Source organism: Anas platyrhynchos, chromosome 2 (genome assembly GCF_047663525.1).
Source record: "Anas platyrhynchos isolate ZD024472 breed Pekin duck chromosome 2, IASCAAS_PekinDuck_T2T, whole genome shotgun sequence".
Lineage (NCBI taxonomy): Eukaryota > Metazoa > Chordata > Aves > Anseriformes > Anatidae > Anas > Anas platyrhynchos.
In genome coordinates, this window is record NC_092588.1 from 35,849,058 (window position 1) to 35,866,220 (window position 17,163).

Sequence of the window (17,163 nt, forward strand, 5' to 3'; positions counted from 1 at the left end):
CCTTGTCTTATAGTTATTTATGCAATTCTGAATTATGCAAATTATTTCCTTTTTTCAAACCTGATAAATAAAGCTTCAGTTAGAATTAAATCACAAGTTTACCTCCATGAAAAGCACTCATTAGACTTCCTTGGCATTCTTCCAAAACAAGTGGTATTGTTATCTCAAAGATACATCCTGGTCAATTCAAAAAAAATAATTCTTTCTGAAATAAGCTACATTAAGAATGCAAATAATTGCTTGAGAGCTAGATGTAAGGGACTAATGAAAGAAGCGTTTGTTTTTAATTCATTGATTTGATAATGCTTTTTATGGGCCTCATTAACAATCTCCTTTGAATAGGAGATCACCACCGTCAATTACAAAACTGCAATTTTCCTTAAAAGACTTAACAGTATTTCAAGTTGGTAGCATACCATAAAGAGTGAAGAATATGCTAGTTAATACTGACAATTTTCTACCTCTCCTCTGGCTAACAGACCATTTTAAAAAACAAAGACATCACAGTACAAAAGGTTACTTTACTTTCACAGTACAAAGGGTTACTTTAGGGTGAAAAAAAAGTCAAGGGATCAAAATATTACACCTCCTCCTCTTTCCTTCTTTTCTCTTCTTGTTCATCTTCATATGCTTTTTGAATTCTCATTCTCTGTTCAGCCAGTCGTTTTTCTTCTTTTTCTTCTTCTATTCTAAGTTTTTCTCGCTCTGCTTCTTCTCTACGCCTCTTCTCTTCAATCTAGAAAATAAAGAAGTATTCAGCTGTCAATAGACAGCAAAAATCTCACAAACAATGTTTACCACCATGATTTTCTACAGAATTTGGAACCCCTACTTGTGCAATCAAAGACTGTAAGGATCAACTGAAAGAGTTCTAAGGCCAGTCTTAGAACTCAGCTTCAAAATTCATTTTAAATGAGACAATATTCTATCATGTCTTTTTTGATCATTTTCTTTCTTATATACTGTAACCACCAGAGAATCATAGAATCATTAAGGTTGGAAAAGACCTCCAAGATCACCTGGTCCAACCATCTCCCTATTAACAATGTCAACCATGCCCCTAAGCACCAGGTCCATCCCTTCCTTGCACACCCTCAGGGACAGTGATTTTAAGTGAAAGTAAAACCTGAACATTACTTAACACTTACTCTCCTCTGGATCTGCCAGAATAACACGTTTTTAATTGAATAAATAATGGAAGACAGGAAACCCAAACAAACAAGCAAAAAAAGACACAGTAATAATCTTTTTCATTTCCACACTTATATTTATAGACACAGTACTGACTTACTGAAGAAAAAGGTCTGCCTATTCTTTATTCTTTTTGGCAGCACTGTACATGGAAAAGGACTCAATCTTTTCTTTATAAGGAGATTCATACCAAACTACTGTATGACATTTCTACTCTTAAATTATCTAGGATTTCCTTGATATTAACATTTAATTAAATTAATATTTAATTTTCATACCATGGAAGTATTTGCAATGTTTTTATGGACAGAAGACAGGAACTGGTAGAACAACAATCTCACTTCATTATTGTCTCAGTAATCACTATTACACTCTGACAAACATGCATTTGTAGCACGCTGACATCTAAGGGCAAATGTTTTTCTTTCTTTATATATTTATGGATGTAAACTTCCACTATATGCAAAGTTTGAGAGCTCCAAACTATATTTAGAGAGTCATATTTAGGAAAAATGATTATCTAAGTTAGTGAAGCCAACTATTAAGAGCATCATTTTTACAGGCATTTGTTACATGTAAGGCAAAACCAAAGAGACTCAATAGCAAACAGCTCTCAGCACACATCTGTACAGAATTGGCTATGCCTGGAAGTCTTTGGTTAGCAGAATCTGATGACTTACTTTGCCTTTAACCCCTCTTTTTATTATTATTATTATTTAAGATGACAACTGGTGTACATATTCACCTGCAGACGAAGGAAGTTCTTGTATGACTCTTGTCGCTTAAGTTGTTGTGGAGATAGGGGTTCGCTGAACACATTACCCCGAGCAAAAGGAGAGGTCTGTGCAAATGTAAAACCTAAGGGGGCAGAAAAAAAAAGTTTCCATATAAAAATCAAAGCAAATTTAAGACAGCAAGGCAGAGTTGAAGAAGCAGGAATCTGAAACACTTCTTTCACAAGGTAGTTTATGACAGCCATAATTCAAGGCTTTAGCTGAAAACAATAGCTGTGATTAAAAGTTTTCACATTGTCTGCCTAGAACATTTTAACTGCTCCATTAACAATGTCTAAGCCAATGTCTTTTTACAAAACAACATCTACAAATTATAGGATATCATAAAGCAAGTCATTAAACTGCCGATTGCACAGCAGAATATGTATCTAAAAAAATGCCACATTTAAATTAATTAGAATAGCAAAGATTTTACATTTCATAACTTCATTGCTTGCCTTTACTTTGACTTAACACACATAGTACTGCTCCTTAGGTTTATTCAATCTTTAGACACAGAATATTAGGTAAAATAGCAATGGATGCTGTAAAAAAAAAAAAAAAAAAACAAAAAAAAAAAAACAGGGCCAAAATCTGGCAGATAGACTTCTGAGCACTCAGAATATTGAACTTTGCCATTATAAGGCACCTTCTATGCTCTGAAGTTTGAAGTGTCAGGTCTCTTCCATCTCTGTAACTTCCTACACTGTATTGGAAACATCACTGGGGACCAGTTGCCAAGTTACTCTCCCTGAGGTAAGAATGTGTCATAACCTTACAGTCCCAAAAGCACTACAAAAGGTGATTAACTCGGATAACAATCAGAACAGCCTCTGCAGGACAGGATCTCTACAGGAAGTAGAGGAGAAAGAAGTAAAAGAAGTTGTGTTAACGTTTCACCTGACACAGTATGTTCCTCATTCTTACCAAGTCTACTCCAAGGGATAGTGCCTCAGGGGTGTGCAAACAACATAGCTCCACTGAGCTGAGATGAACACAGCTGCTAGCTGTTCTCATGCTCCACCCTTAACTTTCCCTACACGATGCCTTACCACCTAAGTCAGATGAAAGCAGAAATAATATATCCACTTACTCCCATACAAATGCACAGACTTACTGCAACAGCCTAGCCTTAAGAGCATGAGCTTACAGAACCAAGTAGTACACTGTTCCAATTATCGTGTAATTCTTTACAAAGAAGTGAAACAATTTGGACAGCAGAAAGAAAAGCAGCATATAGGTTATTTCAAGAGGATCGTGACAGATCCTGACCCTCATCCATCCCAGAATGGGGTCAGGCCTGGTACCCAAGAGCTCTCACTTACATATCTCACAAAACATAAGAAGAGATAAAAAAGATGCATTCATTTTTTAGTAGGAAAATAAAATAAAATTCCTAAAACTTGGAGGCAGTGCACAGGGCTGCACACGTACCTAATTTACCTGTAACCTTTTGGAACTTGTTAACCACCATAGCGTATCTGTTTCACCTTAACCTACAACCTCATCCACCTGCAGACCTTACTCCATCCTCTTATTCTGTCTTTTCCTCCTACTGTACAGTTTTATTTCACTGTATCATTTGAAAGTAAAATAAATATGTATCAAGATTTGATTAGATAAAATTGAACCCAGAAAACTAATGTACTAATCCTAACTGTCAAGTACTAAAATGTTATTGTTATTGATGATACAGATAAGAAAGTACATTTTCAGTGCACACAAATGATAGCAACAGACAAGTTTGCAAAAGAATCATGATAGTTGACTTCAGTGGTGGAAGGCACTAAGTCTACTATAGGACTACAAGGGAAGAGTAAAGAAACTAGAAGAGTTTGATCACTAAGACCTATAAGTAATTAGAGCTGTAATAGTGTTCTTAAAAACCTGCTATTTTATTTGTAGATGCTTCTGCGTTCTCAGGTCTTGGGGAGGCCAAACTTAGGTCAACAGATACAATAGCCCTTTTATCTTCGTATAGTCTCGCCTCTGGATTATGATACGCATCTTCATTTTGCTTGTGCATCATATTCAAGTCAGCTAAAGGAAAGGGGAAATAACTGTTTATAGCATTTTGTTCTCATAAAGGCATGTTCACCACAGATTCCCCAAAATACAGGTCTGCTTCAGCAGCTCCACCATTTGTGGTCACAGCAACTACAGGAACAAATAATTTAAGCAAAGGCAAGAATATATATGCTATAGGTTGAATATCAGTTGTCAGGGAATAACTGATTGAAGTATTTATTTTGTTGGCTTTCTTTTACCAGGAATGATTCTTCACAGCAAACCTCCACCCCAACAAAAGCTATGAAATGGGAAGACAAAGAGCTCAAAGACAAAAAAGTCTGACAAGTCTGTGTTGACAAGTATGTATTTGGAAACCACCCACTTCTATTTCCTTAGAGCTGTAAAATACTTTTCAGGTTAGTATTGGCATTTAAGTACTGACTCTCTACTGCATTTGATATCTGTTACGGGCAATAACCACAGTAAACCATAAATGTGTATTTTGGTCTTCATGTATTCCGTAAAAGTCCAGGTGTAGATGTCTCTACATGCGCAAAACAATGTCATCCAATAGTTTTTTAAAACACTTTTCCATCAAAATTTACATCAAAATTCTACCATAAAAATCCTGATCAAAGATGTTAATTTCACCTCGAAATATTCATTATGCTACACTCAAAAGGCCAGTTTTCAAAAAAATGAAACAAACAGAAAAAGACCAATATGCAGTTTTCAAATTATCTTTTTAAACAGTGTTTATGATAAACATGAATTACTGTAGTCATTTAAACACAGATTCCAAAACCTTTAAACTACATCTCTCTCTGTAAAGCAGCTTTTGCATCAGTGTCTCAAAAGCCCTTTTGGGGAAGATAAAAGACAAGTCACACTGCATGAAATAGAGACCTGGGAGAAACAGCACATTGTGTTTGATGACATTTGACTTACAGCTTATCCATCAAGTTGCTAAAGTAGGGTGGGAAAAATAGCTTTATGTATGTAATTCAGGAAAACAGGTTAAGAAACTTCTTTCTCTTGGTTCTTCATTTACAAACAGAGATAAGTTTCTCAAGAGGCATATACAAACTTCAGGCTAATGTAAGTCACCCATCTTTTCCTCTGCCCCACTCTACTCACACTATCATAACACACAGAGAAAGACAGACAGACACTCAAATGTGTTGCTTATAGATTGACAGTGTCATCACTTTTATCTGCTCTGGGGATGAACATAAGCTTCTAAACTTACTATTTGGGCACAATTTTTTTATTATTCTTATTTTTTAAACACAAAGCCTTTGAATTTTACCCTTAGACTTTTAAACTACTCTGTGAATTTAACCACATATATAAACTGTTATCCAGTAAGTGTTCCATGCATTGAAAATTCTTATAAATTATTATCAGAGAACATTTTAAAAATCTAGAACACTAGAAACACTAGAAATCAACAGTTATAAAGCTTGAAGTCTCACTGACTTTAAAAGTTGCTGCATTTATTTGTTTTAGACTACCATTGCTTCTACTAACCTATTCAGCTTTCCACAGAAGGAAACCAACTGATACTATACCCCTGAACAGGCACGAGAAATGCTCGTCTCGGAGACCCCGTTTAACTTCCTCTGGGTAATTCATTACGAATTCTCTTATTTTGCAGATTAATTGGAAACATTTAAATTTCTGGAGGGGAGAAGAGGTGGAGCAAAAAGTTTCAAGTCCATTTGGCTTATGGTTTCAGTGTATTCTAACCACTGTTACCTCTTGAATAAACCACTGAATCATGAAAGAGGTTGAATCCATAACACTCATATCAGGTTTTATCTGATGAAGAATTAACATGGCATTAAAATTCTCCCACAGGAAGCCTACATTCAGTCCTATATATCATGGTAAGTCTCAGACAAATCCATCTCAAACAGATCTGTTAAAGAGGCAGTAGAGCCGTATTCACGACAAGACAATGAAGGCAAGAAAAGAGCTATCACAGGCCAACAAAAGATAAATACTTGGCTAGTGAGATGCAGGATAGGTCCTCAAGCCACATGATCAAATGTGAACATGCAAATACCCTTCACTCAGCTGAAAAGAAGGAGCCACCATTAAGAGGATTTCCAAAGCTGTTCTGTAGACTGTGTGGGAGCGAGTGTTCAACAAAACAGAATCTGTGGCACTTAAGGGAATTTAATGTTAATAGTTTTATTTTGAGAGATATAAATCTAATTGTGCCTACAGAGTACTATTTTTATTTATACAAAAAATACTGCCATGGGGTCCACTACAGCACCTAAACTGTACATCTTCAAATCACAGAATCACAGAATCACAGAATTTCTAGGTTGGAAGAGACCTCAAGATCATCGAGTCCAACCTCTAACCTAACACTAACAGTCCCCACTAAACCATATCCCTAAGCTCTACATCTAAACATCTTTTGAAGACTTCCAGGGATGGTGACTCCACCACCTCCCTGGGCAGCCTGCTCCAATGCCTCACAACCCTTTCAGTAAAGAAGCTCTTCCTAACATCTAACCTAAAACTCCCCTGGCGCAACTTTAGCCCGTTCCCCCTCATCCTGTCACCAGGCACGTGGGAGAACAGGCCAACCCCCACCTCTCTACAGCCTCCTTTAAGGTATCTGTAGAGAGCGATAAGGTCGCCCCTGAGCCTCCTCTTCTCCAGGCTGAACAAGTCCAGCTCCCTCAGCCGCTCCTCGTAGGACTTGTTCTCCAGGCCCCTCACCAGCTTCGTCGCCCTTCTTTGGACCCGCTCAAGCACCTCGATGTCCTTCTTGTAGCGAGGGGCCCAAAACTGAACACAGTACTCGAGGTGCGGCCTCACCAGAGCTGAGTACAGGGGGAGAGAGCCGAGTACAGGGGGAGAAAGCTTTGCATAATACAGGGCCCAAATCCAGGACCCACAATCAGGAATTTGAGTTTTAATCTTACATCTACCTCCAAATTACTGGAGAGATAGCTATAATCTGGGCAAGTTGTTTATCTATCTCCCAGCTCACTACTCCCATCTTCTATAAAACAGCACTTGGAAAGAAATAAAGCTTAAAAACATTACTGCTGACTGACTGCTACTTAAACACTCATTTGCCAGCAGTGTTACTTGGGGAGATTTAAATATTCCACTTAGCTTTATATATTTATTCAAATATGTTTCCATTTTCCATGTCACAAGTAGAGCTTTCTAAGACTAGCAGTGATTCTAAACTAATAACAAAAAAAATAAACTATTCCTGGAAAATGTTTACATAAATGTCTTCACAACAGTCTTCAGCATATTTGCATTGCAGATGATTCTAACAGCTTCCTTTCTTCCCTCTCCTTTTACTATTGCATTTTTACTTTGTTTATAGTTTACATTATCCTGTTTCCTGTTTTTGTTTGTTGTTGCTTCTTTTTTTTTTTTAAATTGTGCCCTGTGACTGATTCTTCTGAAACCAAAATAATTACTTAAATATTTCCAGAGTACATATGCTTAAAACAAGTATTTCTATTTGTCAATAAAGTGCTATCAGTGTTATAAAACAAGGAAACATATCTGAAATAGAGCTTTTACAGGAGCAAGAAAAAAAAATCTTTAAAAGACAACACATAATTTTGGCAAACATACTTATCAGATTTCCTTTTGCATCTCTGAGAGGAGCGCCACCTCCACCTTTTCCCCAGGGATTGTAATTCCTCATTTCTGCTTCTAACTTGGCTTCATAGCGTTCCTTCTCTTCTCTCTCTTGTCTACGTCTTTCCTCTCTCTCTCTTATCTAAGAAGAAGCACTCCCAAGTCAGTTGCATAAAAATATCACATGAAGTATAATTTTAATAACATGTTAACAGAACAAGCTGAGTGCTATTGTTACCCCATCTGTATCTAGTAAATGACAAACATTTCATTGCCTTTACTGCAGACAGAGCACTGAACACTGGTGTCACAACGTACAGAGATACACATTATAAGACTTCCAAATATTCACGTCTGACACTTTCAGTAGATCAAAAGTTCCATATCCTTGGATTTTGCAGTACAGAAGGCTGTACTGCCTGAAATTTAAACAGGCAAAGCTCCACGGCAGTACAGCACCTGATTCTCTCAACCTGATTTTGTTTAGCCTAAACTTAGATTAGAGATGGGACAAATACTTTTACCCATAAATGTTTTAAGAGAATGTGATACAGTTCTGTAAGTATTCATGAAATATTTTTTGTGCAGCAATACAGAATGTTTAACTGCTCATACGGTTTGTTCCTTCTTTTTTTCAACAGGTTAAATGCATGTAACTAGAACTCCTTACTTCATACAGCATTTATAACATGAACAGCTGTTAAAAAAAAAAGTCAAACTTCCATTCAAAGCTTTTGAAACATTAGCTGCTATTTCTGTTGCTGAAATATGTTAACGTATTTTCTTAAGTTTGTTCCTTCTGTGCAATAAATGTTTCCTTTTATCTCATAGTCAGACAATTTCATAAGAGATGCAGCGAGTCAAAACAAAGACCTGTCTAGTCCTGGAGACTGTTTCCAAAAATGGTAAGTCAGGTTTGCCTATAGGGGAAAAAAATGTTTCTGAACATTCTGTTCACTTACAACGATAAGCAGCATAATAGCTTTGAAAAGGTGTATTGTGCCAGGTTTATTAGAACTTTACATCAAAACGTGCAGTCCCTCACATGGCAAAATAGAATTTGTTTCTTAATACTATAGTGAGAAAATACCTTCAGAGAAGCATAAGAACAAGTGCAGTATCAAACACTATTCCTAAATGTTTATTTTATTCTTAATTTGGCCTTGACTGTCAGTAGAGGCTGGCAGTATCCCTATAGACAATCATAATTACACTATAATAATTTTATAGCAATTATTTACCTCCACTGAAGAAAAGCATAATGAATCAGATAGGAAAATGTTAGTGACACTGAACTGGGTTCTAGCAAAATCTCTTCTGAAATGTGTCCTTATCATGGTCAAATACACTTTATAAATGTAGGTGCAGCAACAAAATGCCACTAAAAAGAGCAGAGGACTAGGATGTCTACTGGAAGACATGGAACTCAAATTTGTCTAGTCTATCAAAAAGGAAGTTGAAAAGAGATGAGACATCACATACAAAGTCACTAAAACCAAGGCATTTGAGTTAGTAACCAAATAATCATGAAGAACTTATTGAAATTAGAGTGCTCTTAATTATTAAAGCAATAACACTTGAAAGCAATCTTTCAATGAAAATACCAGAGCAAAACAATTCATTGCATTTAAGCTACACCTTCTTATGTTTATGAAAATAATTTTATATAATTTGATCTGTGGAAGTAATGTGTTTGCTCCTAGGCTTTGCATTTTCTCTGCCTCTTGAAGAGACAATAAGTTTGAAGAGATTGCTGTTCAACTGAATATCTAAAATGAACTAAAGAAAGGTCAGAGGACCAGGAGAAAGTAAATAATGAAGGAAGGAAGGGGTTAAGAAACATTTTTACTTGTAAATTAAATGCATATGTATGGAATGAATATGAAATGAAATCATATTACAGTTACAACCACTATATCGTTAACAACAAGAAAATATCAGAAGCTTTATAACACAGTACCTGCTGTTGCAATTCTTGTTGATAAGATAATGTTGCCTCTTTGGAGGACTTTGATTTTTCTTCAGAAAAAACTCCTCTGCTTCTTTGTCTGTCTCCTGTATTCCTCTGTCCAATGTTACTTCTAAATTAGAAAACCACACGTGAAATTAAAACATCACAGGTTCAAAAGGAAAAAAAAATCCCTGCCTGAAATATGTAACATCTTGTTTTCCATAGCCTGGCAGTTTATAGTCTGAAACATTTTCATAAATCTGTACAAAACAGAGGAGATCACTGAATTACTGTTTAGATAAGACTTCTTAATTAGAATTTTGAAGAGTTGTCTTTAACGTGCTTTAATTCAAAGGCACCTCATTAGCAAAATACTCCCAACATGAGAAGCATACCAATACATACAAATACAAGAATACAGATACAAATACAAGAATATGAATACACTTAATACTTACAGAGATTGCTCTACTGGGGCTTGAACTAATGGAGGATCCAGATTAGGTGTGGGTTGCATTCCCATCATACCTGTACCATCTGCACAATAAAAATAAAATACTATTTTAAGTTTTGGATGCTTAAAAATAAGTATTTGCTATTACTTAAAAGCATATCTCAGTGCTCAGACCAACTGCATGATTACCACAAGGACTTTGAACTTCTACATCAAACATAGCTAAAGCTTAATGCCCTTAAAGCAAGAAAAACAATGTAAAGGTACAACTCCATTTCTTACCTTTAAAATCAGCTAAACCCCTTAAATTTGTAAATTTACAAGTGTCTTCATTAGCATAATTTACAGTGAACTAACAAAAAGTAACTAATTTAACAGCTTTTGACCTCATGCTTTCCAAATGCATCCTGTTCTGTAAGGAGAACCACACTACACCATACACTACAGTGTATTTGATACTTGTACTCATAGTGAAATAGGAATGACAGCACTCTGCCACAGCAAGGGTTGAAATTACTGTACCTACTACTGCTTATGTTCAAGAAAATATGGGATGCATCTCTAAAACAATTTCATGCTTTGAAATTTTGCTCTGATAACAACCTTGAGGTTAAATTGATTCTATATGTGAATTTTATGTACTAGTTCGTTTAATACTCTGAAGTGTAAGCCATTTTATGCTGAAAGCTACATTGATAACAAAGCTAAAAAAAAAAAAAAGCTTCTGTGAATTAAAGATTACAGCTCCTATTTTACCTTTTCTTTGGAACTTCAAAAATCTTACAGGAGGTAGGAGGGCGGAATAACAAAAAAAAAATTTTTGCTTTTATTTCTCTAGCATTCTTTAATTTCACCAACTGATGCAAATCTCATTCACATAAACCCATAAAAAAATTATCGTTGCAAGTTTTCTTTGTCCTGCATTTTAAGTTTTCTGTAAAGGTACCAATACACAACTTTGAACTCGGTATACGTAGTTGTTACTAGTTTATATTATTCATTGTTTAAACAGATTAAAAGCAGTCATCTGAATCACTAACAACCAATTCACCTAAAATCATCAACTTACAATACGCAAGATTGGGATCCAAAGGATTTCTAGCCCCATAAAAGTAATAAGCATCATCATAAGGTGTTCTATAGTTGTCTGTCAAAACTGGAGGTGGAGGTGGTGGCATAGGTGCAAGCCTTAAAGAAAAAAGGAACAATTTCTATTTTGTTGTACAACTGAAAAAAGATCGTTCAAAGAAAAAGAAAAAAAAAATCACTATAGAAAAATTCTAGATGTAGCTCAGTCCAAGACCTCTTTAACGTTAGTGCCATGCAGGAATGAGACATGATAAACCTCAATAAGGGGTTAACCTTCCTTTAGGGAGTTGTACATGAACCCACACTAATCCAGAGATCTAAAGAGCATAAAACAAGGACACCTTCTTTAACTAGTTCAATTGATGACCCTTAACGGGTTACATCTGTAACAGTCAATAAAACAAGCCAAGGATTGGTCTCTGATTAGAGGGCAAGTGGCACAGCACAGCTTCAGCCACATGGCTAAAGCTCTGTCTCCCAAAACCGTTTAGTCTCAGCCACAACATCGAGGAGAATTCCCTGAATTCCCGACCTTAGCCCTGGGAGACCTCAAACTGGTATGGTCCAAACTCATGCCAGAGCAGCCACCTAACAATACACACACTGCTGGGCATGTGCCCAAGCACCCTCACAACACAGTTTAAAGTCCCAGGTATACACATTATTTCTACAGTAAAACTCTTCTTCTACACAAACATCCACTAAGAGAGCCATATTCAAGTATGTTCGGCTTGGAGAAGGGAAGACTCTGAGGAGACCTGACAGCAGCCTTCCTGTACCTAAAAGGGCCTACAGGAAAGCTGGGGAGAGACTGTGTCAGGGAGTGTAGTGACAGAACAAGGGGGAATGGCTTTAAGCTAAAAGAGGGGAGGTTTAGATTAGACATTAGGAAGCACCTGGGAGCTGCCATTTCACCAAGAGTGCTGGCAAGCCCTCGGTGAAAGTCTTCATTCACTGGAGAGACGGAAGGCATGGACACAGGAGTTTGGAAAGCAACCCTGGGCCTTTCAGGTGGCACTTTCTCTTCAGAAGCTCTTGCTGTCAAGCCAAACTGCCTCAATCTATTTGGCTGAGGGAGAAAAGAAAAGAAGAAAAAAGCAGTTAACTTGTTATTAACATGAAATACTCTGAACCTCCATTTAGGTTGCATTAAATAGTCTACTAGTTCTCAATTACCTGTTCAAATTTCTAGTAACTGCTTTTTTGTGTTGTGTTTTCTCCCCTCACAGGGACCTACTGGAAATCTACTGCTACAAGGAAATCTAGCATGTTTACCACAGAATTAAAAAAAAAAAAACAAAAAAAAAACCTCCATGGCAAGTTTTAAGAAGTATATGGTTGTGTGTGGGGGGAAAAGGATCCAGGGGAAAAAAAAATAAAAGCATTTACTCAGTTGGCTGTAGCACAAGTTATCTACAGCTGCCAAGTTCCTACGCTGACAGTATTCTCATATTATGCACAGGAAAAGTTTATGAATGCTCTCCCCCTACTAAAACATCTCATCATCAGTAAGAGTAAAGACAAACATACACTGAGACTTTTTCCAATAAACATTTCCTTGCAGTACCATTATTTTTCAGGTTCCTTTGATTCGATTAGAGTTTTTCAAGGACAAACATAACAAAATTAGTTTAGTTTCTTCCTTTTTTTTTTTTTTTAAATAAAGTATCAAATGTTTATTGATAACTGGCAGCCTCAGAAACTACTCAAAGGCAACATGCAAGTAATGCAAAGGCATGCAAATCAGTTAGTTTCAGAGCTATCCTATCGCACCCAGAAAGCCCTTTCACCAGCTTCTATGCATAAATATTCTGTTTAAAAGAGCCTATAAAAGACCCAAAAAAAAAAAAAAACATAACTATACACCATATAAATAAAACCAGATTATGCTTCTGAATTTACCAGTCCTAACATTGCAGTGCTTCAACTAACATGCATGCAGAGACAGTGATACCAGCACCAACTAAATATTTAAGATCTAACAGCAAACTGTATACCCTGAAGTATTTCAGCAAAATATTAAATGTTTACCTCCTCATCACTTAGCTGCAAGACAGTATATACAAAGCAGTTAGTACTCACCAATCATGAACTACAGCATTAAGATAAACAATTCACAAACTCTACCAGACATTAATATTCATTTATAATATTTAACTTCATATTTATAGATGTGAGTATGAAATTTGATAGCATACGAACTACAGTGATTTAAAATTATTTAGAAGTCTACAGACTTTTGTCTTTCAACTTATCTTTTCAAATCCAGTATCTTGAGCAGGAGAACATTTAAAACAGTCTTTCTTACTAACAAGCCTAATGTCAACTGTTCCCAAAGTGCCCCAGATTTCAGCTCTGTGGCTAATTAAAGATGTAACTATGGCAGTAGGTTCATCCTGGGGATTGTTTTCTTTTAAACAAGCAGTATATACAACAGTCTACTTCTACATGCTCTGAAACAGGCATTGCTATTTAACCAACCTGTAATTAATCAAGAAATCCACCTAATTAGAATCTCTCCCCAAGAAGCAATTTGAAGCTAGCAGTGACTGTTGCTTAATGAATGCAGCAATTCTACTTAATTGAAGGCTTTCAGCCAAATTAATGGTTTTAAATATACATGTCCTGGACTTGCTCTGGATATAATTTTGCTCATACAATAAGCACTTTTCAGTCTCTGAGCAAGATGCAGTATGTGGAATGCTTCACCACAGCATGCTTCTGGCTGTTCACGTCTGATCAGACATATTTATGCTGACTTTTCTGCCTGCTGCAGCCAAAAGCACCAGCATCCTCTGCTCAGTTTTACCTCTTTTCCTGTCTTGCTCCCAACCATGTACTCCATTCCTCTCCTTTTCACCATCTGAATCCATGGTTAGCTCTAAGCTAACAAACAACAAACGATTCAGATTTTTGCCAGCTAACCAAGCCAAATTGGTTCACAGAAAGGGATCAAACACATGCCACAGATGCCTTAAGTAGAGAGGGCAGGAACATGCAGCTAGACCACTTGACCACCTTCTTTCAATTTAGAAGCAAAAATTGATTCAGCTTAGTTGCTTATCTATGTGCATTTCCAGTCTCCTGCCTCAAATGCTGACTGCTTTGTTGATGATAAGTTACAGAAATTCAGTCACCTTCATCTTCTAGAAAATGAGCACTCCTTTCACATCCATTGAACACATCCAAAAGTAGTAGCTCAAATTTCCTTCTGTTTTGTAGCCTCCGTCAAAAAACAGCACCACTGATAACTTAACCTAGCAACCAGCTAAGTCATTAACTACTTTATTATTTCTTGAGCAAATGATCTGTCCTTCATATTCAACTGCAAATATCTACCATTCCCAAGATGCACTGGCCTTGGCCACTTCAGTAAATACACCCATGCAAATCATACTAGTTATGTGACAATCAAACTGCTATTAATGCTGCTAGCACTGACAATCTTACTCCTACATATGTGATAGTCAAAATTCTTGGTACAATGATCACCTTAATAAGGACGTGGAGACATGTTAACAAGAGTTAACTGCATTAACTCTTACAAGTAACACAACATTAAATATCTTGCTTTTTACATTTGATGGTTTAAAAAAAAAATACAACTTTGAAATATAAAAAAAAAAAAAAAAAACATCACTTTGAGTTAAAATCAGCTGCAAAATAACCGGATTTTTTTAATTGAAAAAGAACAAAGTATACAGAGAAAAACTTTCAGCAGCAAACTTTACATTCCCCTAGAAGACTCACTATTGTGCGCATGTACAGGCTACCACTGCATACCAAATATCTTTTCCATGACATTTAGTGGTTTTACAGAACACTTGGCCAAAGAGAAAAAAGAAAAAGTTTTAAAACTTTCTTGAACGTATTTTCCTCTTAACCTGAAAGTATGTGCAATGAGGACAGTCTTATCATCCTTGGCCTGAGTTTTACTCTATCCTAATGCACTATTAGAAAAAAGATACACGTTTATCATTCTATAAAAGCCCTATAGTTTTGTGAATCAACACCCATAATGTACATATAATAAGAAAAAAGTCTATGTAAGTGGGGAAAAAAAAAAATCCAAACTCCTCACCTTCTTTTCTGGGTCTAGAGCTCCAGAAGCAGCAACTGAGAGCTCAAGTTCCTTCTCACTGTTTTTGTGGAAAAAAAAAAAATCACATCAGAAAGCAGTAAGCCATACTCATTTTTTCAAAGCATAGACTTCACAACTCTGCAAATACAGAGTAACAAGACATGCTTCTACTTGACTTCTTCTGGAGTCAGGGAATGAGGATACTGTATATCCTTTGTACTTAAACAGAACTCAAGAAGTACTCAGCCATCATTTATTCCACCTAGTTAAATTCCAACTACCAAAAAATGAAAAACCACACATTGCTTTTTTTTTTTTTACTACAACTTTTCAGATTATTTCTTAAAAATGTATCTTTATTCACATCACAGTGTTATAAAGTTTATAATAAATGTATTCAAATTATTCAGAAGTATAACAATATTTTACTATATTGTAATTTCAAGCCTCAAGCAATTTCAGCATGTGTAGCTTTCAATCACAGCGAAGCTGTCAAGAGTAACTTTAATTCATTATCCTTTCATTAATATAACTGTGTGTTTGTATATTTATATCTATTATCATTCAGCAAGCAGCTACTAATACATAAGTAAGAAATTTTATTCTATTATTTTGCATAAATCCAGTACTTTGAAAGCAAAAGGTTCCCTTCCTAAACTGGAAAGCGAAATGAAAAATCATTTTCAACTTTGCAAAGTAATTTTCTACCACCAAGAAAGATATACCCACCTAGAGCTTCTTTACCCCTAAGAAACTGAAAATCAATTTTTAAAATGAAAAATCAATTTTTTATTTGTTTCACTGAAAGCTGGTGATTTTTTTTTTATTATTATTAAAAACTAAAGTTCTCATGCCAACTAGCTTAATTAGGTATAGTATTAGCTATTTAGCTAAAGTTCCTTATTTATGAAAATTATTTGTACCATATTCCATACGAAATTCCTTTAAAGTTCTGCTATTATTGTTTAAAAAATATATATAGTAACTTTCCATTACCGTCTCTTATTTCGCTGTTGCTCAGCCATCTGTTCAATTAGTTCTTGCCTGTATTTCTCTTTTTTCCTTTGGAGAAGTTCTAGGTCCTGACCACCTAATGGAAATTGTCGTACAGTGTGTAAGTGCTCCACAAACTACACAAACATACTGGATAAAAACACTGCATTTCAGTCAAATCAAAACATAAAAGACAGCAGAGTATACAATCAGAGAACGTGCATAAGATGTGCACTATCTTTACTGATTAAAAAGAGGTTTTCATATTGAAGTTTGTTTTGAATATGACAATCAGAGCTACTATAATTTTCATTGTTACTTTTCTAGTTTGCCTGTTTCTGTGCAGTCAGGGAGCTACAAATTTCAAAGCTATCTGATACAACAATGAAAAAAAAATTTTTTAATTATTATTACTATTATTTTCTTTCTAATGCTCAACTAAGGAAGATACACTACAGCACTCCAAAATTATGAAGCACTGTTTCTGGATAAAAAGGAAAGGTAAAACTAAAGATAGTCAAACTCACAGGGAGGAAAGCAAAGTGCTCCACTTTTAAGACAGTTTCCATGACTACTACAAATTAGAAAAGTATTGGCTGATACGTGTACGTAAAAGGAAACAATGATCACATCTCACACGGATTTTGAGGAACCCAAAAAAGCCCTTACAACTTCTGGTAGTTCCCCCCACAGTATGTGTGGAGTTTTCTATTAAAAATAAACAAACAAACAAAAAAACACCACTTGTATGACAATCAGACACAGCGGACTCTTGACATATTTTCATACACACAATCACCGTAGATTTCAAATGAAGTGAACCTGAGCAATAAAGTGAAGTAGGCTGCAAAGTAGGAGAAAGAAATAAAAGAAATAAAAAGGAAAAAAGCATCTATATGATTCATGACAGATTTTTTTTTTCAGTTATTATGTCAGGATTGTAAAGCAACCAAAAGAGGTAAGATAACCTCATGGCTTGTGATTCTGGGGGAGT

At 35.8% G+C, this 17,163-nt stretch overlaps 1 protein-coding gene across 16 annotated transcripts in view; it reads right to left on the reverse strand.

Moving 5' to 3' along the window:
- The window catches only part of CSPP1 (centrosome and spindle pole associated protein 1), a 61,004-nt gene that overhangs the window by 19,395 nt on the left and 24,446 nt on the right, over positions 1-17,163 (reverse strand). For 12 of the 16 annotated variants that reach the window (XM_072034549.1, XM_072034544.1, XM_072034543.1 and 9 more), the window contains 11 exons: positions 16,173-16,266; positions 15,177-15,234; positions 13,127-13,141; positions 11,992-12,164; positions 11,076-11,194; positions 10,011-10,089; positions 9,562-9,682; positions 7,596-7,743; positions 3,852-4,004; positions 1,937-2,049; positions 587-736 (listed from right to left, as the gene is read on the reverse strand). In XM_072034549.1, coding sequence (XP_071890650.1) covers positions 587-736; positions 1,937-2,049; positions 3,852-4,004; positions 7,596-7,743; positions 9,562-9,682; positions 10,011-10,089; positions 11,076-11,194; positions 11,992-12,164; positions 13,127-13,141; positions 15,177-15,234; positions 16,173-16,266 — 1,223 coding nt within the window. The remainder of the gene's footprint in view (positions 1-586; positions 737-1,936; positions 2,050-3,851; positions 4,005-7,595; positions 7,744-9,561; positions 9,683-10,010; positions 10,090-11,075; positions 11,195-11,991; positions 12,165-13,126; positions 13,142-15,176; positions 15,235-16,172; positions 16,267-17,163) is intronic. The other 4 variants (XM_072034555.1, XM_072034547.1, XM_072034554.1 and 1 more) reach the window with 3 other exon arrangements.